Here is an 8,482-nt window from a genome sequence, read left to right on the forward strand (position 1 = left end):
TTGATAATTACAGACAGGTGTGTTTGATAAGGGTTGCAACTGAAATCTTCAGGAAGGTAGATCTCCAGGAACAGGATTGGCCACCCCTGGTATAAGACTATCAATACATCCTACAACTAAAAAACAACAGCCGAGGACATGGTGACTTCAATCAACCTAATCTAGACACATCTGAATCAAATCTGCAATCTTAAGAATAATTGAACCGTAATCAAATCTCTTTATTAGGTATTAACAGAGCTTAACTTGTGCCGGAACATGCCGGATCCGGCACCTCATTTTACCGATCCCCCTCCTCCCCCGTCCACTGTTCACCTTCACTTCCGCGACTCCGTAACCCTCTTCACTTTCGCCCATGACCCCCCTGCCCTGCTCACTTTAGTCCGTGACACCCCTCCGCCATCCACCACACCAAACCCCCCCACCCCGCTCTCTTCCTCGGGTAACATGCCGAATCCGTTACCCCGCTCAGTTCCGGGACCTCACAAGTCACAAATTAAACACAGGGTATTAAGCAAGAATATTTAAAGCAGAACCATGGGCTCAACCGAACACTGACAACAAGCGACTTAATTTATGAAAGCAAAATAAAGACAAGAGACAACAAATGACACTCCAGGTAATGACCTCTAAGTGCAGTCTCTTGAGTTAACCATTGCAACTTTTAGTCTCTCGAGTGAACTATAGTCATTTTAAACGATCAAGTCTGAAACTTCAGCCACATTGATAAATATGAAGGGATCTGTTCAAAAAGTGAATGCTCAAGTGAACTCGAAGGGTCGCTTTGTTCGATAAAATTTCGAGGTCTCCTTGTTGTGGACGTTCATGTGGCTTTTAAGGATTCCCTTCTTGTTGAATCTTTTCCCGCACTGTGGGCAGGTGAACGGCTTCTCTCCCGTGTGAATTATCAAGTGGAGAGAAAGGTTTCCCTGGCATTTAAAGCACTTTCCGCACTGAACACACGCGTAAGGCTTCTCTCCCGAGTGAACTCTCATGTGAACGTCGAGGTTTCCTTTTGTGCTGAATCGACTTCCACACAACACGCAGGAGAACGGCTTCTCTCCGGAGTGGATTCTCATGTGGACTTTCAGGTTTCCTTTCGTAGAGCAACATCTTCCACACTCCTGGCAAGCAAACGGCTTCTCTCCGGAGTGAATTCTCATGTGGACCTTCAGATTTCCTTTCGTACTGTAACTTTTGCCGCACTCCTGGCAAGTGAAAGACTCTCCGCTGTGAGGCGTGTTATGGAGAGCAAGGTTTGCTTGGCAAACGGAGCATGTGCCACACTGACAACCTGCGCCAGTCTTCCCTCGAGAGTGGATTCTCATGTGGCTTTTCAGATTTCCTTTTGTAGAGTAGTTATTCCCACACACCTGGCAGTTGAACGTCTTCTCTCCGGAGTGAATTCTGATGTGGGCATCGAGGTTTCCTTTTGTGGAGTAATTCTTTCCACACATCGGACAGCTGAAGGGTTTTTCTCCGGAGTGAACCCTCATGTGGGTATCGAGGCTTCCTTTTCTAGCGTACGCGTTTCCGCACACTGGGCAGTTGAAGGTTTTTTCACCGGAGTGAACTCTCATGTGAACTTTAAGATTTCCTTTCGTAGTGTAACTACATCCACACTCTTGGCAGGTGAACGGCTTCTCTCCAGAGAGAAGTTTCAAGTGGTCTTTGAAGCTTCCTGCGTTATCGAAACTCTTCCCGCTTTCCTTGCTGGCGAAATGACTGACCGTGTGAGATTTGTCATTAATTACAAAACCTAGATGTTTGTACTGATCGCTCAATTCCATTTCTCCTTGTTCTTTCCTTTCTCCTTTCAGTGGTATCGGGTCTGAAGTGAAAAAAGAAATGCGCGTTAATGCAGGTTCAAGAAACCTGACAGAATATAGTGCTTTCTAAAAAGTATTCACTTTTTCCACATTTTTTTTAATGTTACAGCCTTATTCCAAAAAGGATTGAATTCATTTATTTCCTCAACATTCTACAAACAATACCCTCTAATGACAATGTGAAAGAAAAGATTTGTTGTCAAATAAAAAGCTGATAAATCACATGTACATCAGTATTCACAGCCTTTGGCGTAGAGCTCTATATTGAGCTCAGGTACATTCTGTTTCCACTGATCATTCTTGAGATGTTTCAGCAGCTTCATTGGAGTTCACCTGTGGTCAATTCAGTTGATTGGACATGATTTGAAGAGGCGTACACCTGTCTATATAAGGTCCCAGGGTTGACAGTGCATGTCAAAGCACAAACCAAGCATGAAGGCAAAGGAATTGTCTGTAGACCTCAAAGACAGAAATGAGGCACAAGGCTAGGGAAGAAACATTTCTACTGCTCTGAATGTTCCAATGAGCACAGCGGCCTCCATCATCCATAAGTGGAAGATGTTTGAATTAGCCGGACTCTTCCTAGAGCTGGCCGGCCATCTAAGCTGAGTGATCAGAGAAGGCCCTTTAGTCAGGGAGGTGATCAATAACCTGATGATCACTCTGTCTCAGCTCCAGCATTCTTCTGTGGAGAGAGGAGAACCTTACAGAAGGACAACCATCTGTGCAGCAATTCACCAATCAGGCCTGTATGGTAGAGTGGCCAGACGAAAAGCAAAAAAAGCCAAAAGTCATCTTAAGGACTCTTATGCTGCGTTCACACCAGACGTGGCAAGCGCATCAAGTGTGAGTGATTTACATGTCAAGTCAATGCAAACGCGCGAATAGACATCCTGCGGCACGAATGACGAGAATTGCGCGGTGCACATGGCGCGAATGGCGTGGCGCGAATCGAGCGTTTTGCGTGAATCACTCGAGTTCGAAAATCTGAACTTCAGCAGACATTCGCGCCGCGTTAACGAATCAGGAGCTTGCTCTTGTGGGGGCGTGATTGTGACGTATCACCTGTTGTCGGTGTCCCAGGGGAAATCCTCCAGCAGACACCGACAAGAAGTTCATCAAACTGGGCTGGGCTCAGTCAGAAGCACCGCTGAAAACCTCCATCAGCCAGGTTCAGTTTCTGGAGGAGTCCATGAGCTTAAAGAGCTGGATGCACCTCTGAAAGGATGTAGTGGACTCAGACACGGCCCTAAACGTATCGCCGCTGTTTATCATCCTTCATAAAGCACATAAACATAAATAACATAAACTGTTATTTTCTTCATAAAATCCATGTTAGCACTTTAGCTATGAAGCTAGAGTCACGGGGCAGACAGAAGCCCTGCCCATCACGCGATTCCGTGTCTGATCTGAAGTGAATTTGACACGCGAATGAAGCAGGGTTTGACGCGGAAGCGAGTAACCTCAAATGTTTACGCGACTATTTACACGCGAATAGCGCAATTTATCCGCGCGTACCACGTCAGGTGTGAACACAGCATTAGACGATAAGAAACAAAGTTCTCTGGTCTGATGAGACTAAAATTGAACTCTTTGGAGTGAAGCGTTACGTTTGGAGAAACCCAGAGCCCAGACCTAAATCCTATTGAACATCTCTGGAGAGATCTAAAAATGGCTGTACACCATTCAACCTGATGAGAGATTGAGAGGTGCTGCAAAGAGGAATAGGCAAAAAATTCCCAGATACAGGTGTGCCAAGCTTGTGGGATCATATTCAGAAAGACTTGAGGCTGTAATCGCTGCCAAAGGTGCATCAACACAGTATTGAGCAAAGGCTGGGAATACTGATGTACATCTGATTTTTTATTTGTAATAAATTTGTAACGATTTCAAAAACTCTTTTTTTCTCATTGTCATTATGAGGGATTGTGTGTAGTATGTTGAGGAGATAAATGAATTGAATCCATTTTGAAATAAGGCTGTAACTTAATGTGGATAAAGTGAAGCGCTGGGAATACTCTCCAGATGCACTGTACATGATCATTAGAGTGATTTAGGTTTAAAACCAGTTGGGAGTAAATGATTTTTCAGTCAACTACACAATTAAATAACTGAATTGAGTTTGAAGAATGAAAACCAACCTGTTTGTGACTCAGGATCTTTATGTTTGAGACTGAACACTTCAGCAAGCCTCAGATCTTCTCCCTCCTCCTCATGACCATTCTCAGCTCGCATTCACCAGGAGAATTTCTTAACGAAATCTAAAATATAATTAAATTTAATTAATTAGGAGAATAAATACTGAAGAAAAAGCCCTAGTGCAGTGTAATAGTGAGGGAATCAGTCAGTGTGCTGCTTCAAACGCAGGAAAAGAACCAAGAAAAGGGTTGCCGTCAATAGTCTAGTGGTTAGTGCGTCGACACATAGCACCCAGGTGCTTGCGGCAAACCGAGTCGATTCCTGGCTCGAGGTCCTTTGCCGATCCTTCCCCTATCTCTGCCCCCAACACTTTCTTGTCTTTAAATCTCCATAGTCCTATCAATAAAGGTGAAAATCCCTAAAAAATAATATATATTTTTTAAAATGAAAGAACCAAGAAAGGTGTTTCTTAAAGGGATAGTTCACCCAAAATTGTACAACTTTACAAAAATGAAAAGGTTGCAAATCTTTACAACTTACTTTCTTTAGTTGAACAAAAATATATTTTTTAAAAGAAAGCTAAAAATCTAATTATTGACTTACATAATCACAAAAACCAAACGTAATGGAAGTCAGTGGTTGCAGGTTTCCAGCTTTCTTCAAAATAAAAAAAAGAGAGAAGTGGATGGCAAACTACACATTTACATGTAAAAATGTTAATGGCATGTTTGCCCTAAGCCCAACACTCAATAGATCCTTTTCACATTTCTGCGTACTTTTTTTACAGTCCTATTTGCTGAGTTAATAAAAGAAAAACTTAACGATGGTGTTATCAAGACTTTCAAAAAGAGGGAAAAAAATTGTGCGATACTGATAGGGGTGTCATGATTTCGATTTTAAATCGAAATAGATCGAAATTTATGCTCAATTTCGATTATCGAATCAAAAAATAGAATCGTCGATGCTGCCACGCCCCCATGTCACGTCAGCTTGTCTTGCCAAGCGGGGAAAAAACAGGCTTGTTGAAGTGCTTGTTAAACTGCAGAAGCAGGAGACCCGTCGACAGAGCTTAAATCCTCTCCTCTTTCAATGAAGTCGCCGGTGTGGAAGCATTTTGGATTTCCAGTGAGTCATGTTGACAACGTTCGTGTTGTCGACAAAAAAAAACACAGTTTTGCAAGCTCTGCTATGAACGTATTACGTACGGTTCGTCCGATAGAGAACACCGGCATCGCGATCCTCCGCCCGCCCCCGTTGCTAAGTACACACTCAGGCCCTGTTTATACTGTCTTTGTTTTTAAATGGCATTTTAGAACGACAACGATTTGACATCCACAGTGGCGTGTAGCGTTTCTGAGCAGCCCTCCTTCCTCTCTACCTCTGAAAATGCACATCACGTGACCACACAGACACAGACGCACACACAGCCATGGGCTCGAGACAGCAGGTCCAGGCAGTCAGAGGACTGCTTCAATCTTTCACTCACTTGTACTTTGTCATTTTAGCGAACACCTCAGATACTGTTGGCTGGTTTCTGTTGGTTGTGCGTCTTTTTTTACTGACGCCATTATAACGACACAGATCACTGCCTATTCACGAGTCCTGCAGAAAAAGTGATTGACAGGTGGTAATTATGTGTGTATCTTGCCTTTATTCATTTACTGTATGATTTGTTTATGGGTAAAAAAAAGACCATGCAGGTCAGGTAGTTTAAACGGTAGACTACAAATAATTAATTGTTAATAATCGAAAATTAATTATTAATAATCGAAAATCGAATCGTGACTTTAGAATCGAAAATGTAATCGAATCGAGGATTTGGAGGATCGTGACACCCTTAGATAAAGATATGGCAACCAGAAGAGACAACGACATCAAATTTACTCTCAGCCCCATAGACGCTGCATTAGAAACACCTCGCATTAGCAGTGATTCGTTTTTTTGTTTTTTTTTGTAATTTGACACAAAGAGGATATAATACATTCAAAAACACATATAAATGTTCAGAATTTTTTTTCAAAATCAAAATAATAAAAACTTTCAAGTATTTAAGATTATGTTGACTGTAAATGTGTCACCACACTATAGACACTTGCGCAGACCCCAGCGTTTACATTTCATGCAAAAGCATTTTTATTTTAAGAGTTAATTATTATTACACATTTAGTAACAAATTATTACAAAAGCAACACAATTACATTTAACTTTCGGGTCTATCGGTCAGAGGAGCCAACTCTTGGATTTAAGGGCTCTCAACCAATAATGCGATCCATGTTTCCGAACGCATTCAAAACAACAAATTAAGAATACGTTTGTTTACAAATACAAAATAACTTTTATTAAGTGATATAATATTATTTATCTACCGCTTTCTCTCTCTATTTATTTACAGTCAGAATTATTAGTCCCCTGAATTATTCGACCCCCTGCTTATTTACCCCACCAATTTCTGTTTAACGGAGAGCAGATTTCTTCAACATTTCTAATCATATTAGTTTTAATAACTCATCTCTATTTACTGATTTATTTTAGCTTTGCCATGATGACAGTAAATAATATTAGACTAGATATTCTTCAAGACACTTCTACACAGCTTAAAGTGACATTTAAAGGCTTAACTAGGTTAATTAGGGTAACTAGGCAGGTTAGGGGAATTAGGCAAGTTATTGTATAACGATGGTTTGTTCTGTAGACCAGGGGGCCCAAACTTTTCAGCACGCGACCCCTAAAATAACAATACCAGTGACTCGCGACCCCCAATATCCTCTGAGGTGGTTATAAATACAGAAAACTTGCATGCAATGGCGCACACACACACCAATAGACCAAAGTCTATTTTTCGTTTAATTTTTTATTTGGTATGTGAGTGCTGTGAATGGGCCAGAAAGTTTAACCTGGTGTTATAAAATCAATCTGCTGCATCTGACGCTATTGTCTTTAATATAATGTAATTACCCCAGGGTCGCAATCCAATAGAACTAGTAAATAAGCTACTTTAGTAACTATAAACGACTGTTTTTTTTCTCTTCAGTTGGTTATGGATAAAATATGGTAAGTCTTATGGCCTAATAATAATAAGCAGATTTTTGGAAATCACCAGGCGACCCCGCTTCATTGTTCCGCGACCCCTCAAGGGGTCCCGACCCCCACTTTGAGAACCACTGCTGTAGACTATCGGGAAAATATAGAGCTTAAAGGGGCTCATAAATTTGACCTTAAAACGGCTCTTAAAAAATTAAAAACTGTTTTTATTCTAGCCTAAATAAAACAAATAAGACTTTCTCCAGAAGAAACAATATTATCAGACATACTGTGAACATTTCCTTGCTCTGTTAAACATCATTTGGGAAATATTTTAAAAAGAAAAAATAATTCAAAAGAGGCTAATAATTCTGACTTCAACTGTATATATGTGTGTGTGTGTGTGTGTGTGTGTGTGTGTGTGTGTTTTATGCATCCTAGGGCTGCACAATACATCATTTGAGCATCGGTATCGCAATGTGCACATCCGCAATAGTGACATCGCAAGATATGCAATGTCCATTCTGAATTATAGAAGTTGTACAGTGTTTAAATCACAGTATTTGTATGTAATTGATTTGATTTATGCAAAACTAAATATTTCTTACTTGGAATTTTTATTTATTTATTTATTTTTGGCCTTTTTGCCTTTATTAGATAGGACAGTATTGAGACAGGACGCGAAGTTGGAGAGAGAGAGAGAGGGTAGGGAAATGTCCCTGAGCAGGGATTTACACTCGGGACGCCCTGACGTGCTACTGCACCATATGTCAACGCGCTAACCACTAGGCTATTGCGCCGACCTTACTTGGAATTTTTTGTCTTCTTTATAGTCCAAATGTCTATATTTCAAAGCCAAAACAAGATTATTTCACTTAGTCCACTGGTAGATAATGTCCTTAAAACTCTTAATAAGATTTTTAATATACATTTGGACTAAAAACAAGACAAAAAGTTTTTAAAAAGCCTTTTTTTTTTGCATTGTGATTATTAAATTTCTGTACCTGAGTGCTGTTAGACTCCCCAGAAACCCATCAAATAGAGCTATTCAATCCATCTTCTGAAATCGCAATATTTAACGCAAAAATAATAACATTTTCCAATATCACACAGCCGTAATGCTGCACAGCCTCTGTCATCTCATCAAATCTCTATTGTCAGTATGGTAAAAAAAAACTCGTATTTACCATAAATTACTGTAGTATAGTATTATTTTATATGGCTGCCTAACAACTGATCTGGTACACGAGGTGGCCTGTTCGGTGTCCTGTGCCTCTGTTTAAAAGTCTAAATTGACTTTTACATGTTACTTTTTTCCTAGCTCTTGGTACGTTGCACTTTTTTGTTAACATTTTTTATTTATTTATTTAGGATACATACGTTTTCATATTCTGATTCCAATGCTTCATTGTGTTACTTGCATTGTTTAACGAATGGCATAAATTGATTTGAAAAGGACAATAAAATCGTTCTAATCACAATAAATAGTGGTG

General features: G+C 40.3%; 1 protein-coding gene across 6 annotated transcripts in view; it reads right to left on the bottom strand.

The window, feature by feature from the left end:
- Positions 1–200: 200 nt before the first annotated feature.
- LOC100005923 (uncharacterized) overlaps positions 201–8,482 on the bottom strand; it is a 47,017-nt gene continuing 38,735 nt past the window's right edge. For all 6 annotated transcript variants that reach the window (XM_087250249.1, XM_087250251.1, XM_087250248.1 and 3 more), the window contains 2 exons: positions 3,971–4,090; positions 201–1,831 (listed from right to left, as the gene is read on the bottom strand). In XM_087250249.1, coding sequence (XP_087106375.1) covers positions 762–1,831; positions 3,971–4,064 — 1,164 coding nt within the window. In that variant the 5' untranslated portion in view covers positions 4,065–4,090 and the 3' untranslated portion in view covers positions 201–761. The remainder of the gene's footprint in view (positions 1,832–3,970; positions 4,091–8,482) is intronic.

This window comes from Danio rerio, chromosome 4 (assembly GCF_052040795.2).
Source record: "Danio rerio strain M-AB ecotype USA chromosome 4, GRCz13ab, whole genome shotgun sequence".
Classification (NCBI taxonomy): domain Eukaryota; kingdom Metazoa; phylum Chordata; class Actinopteri; order Cypriniformes; family Danionidae; genus Danio; species Danio rerio.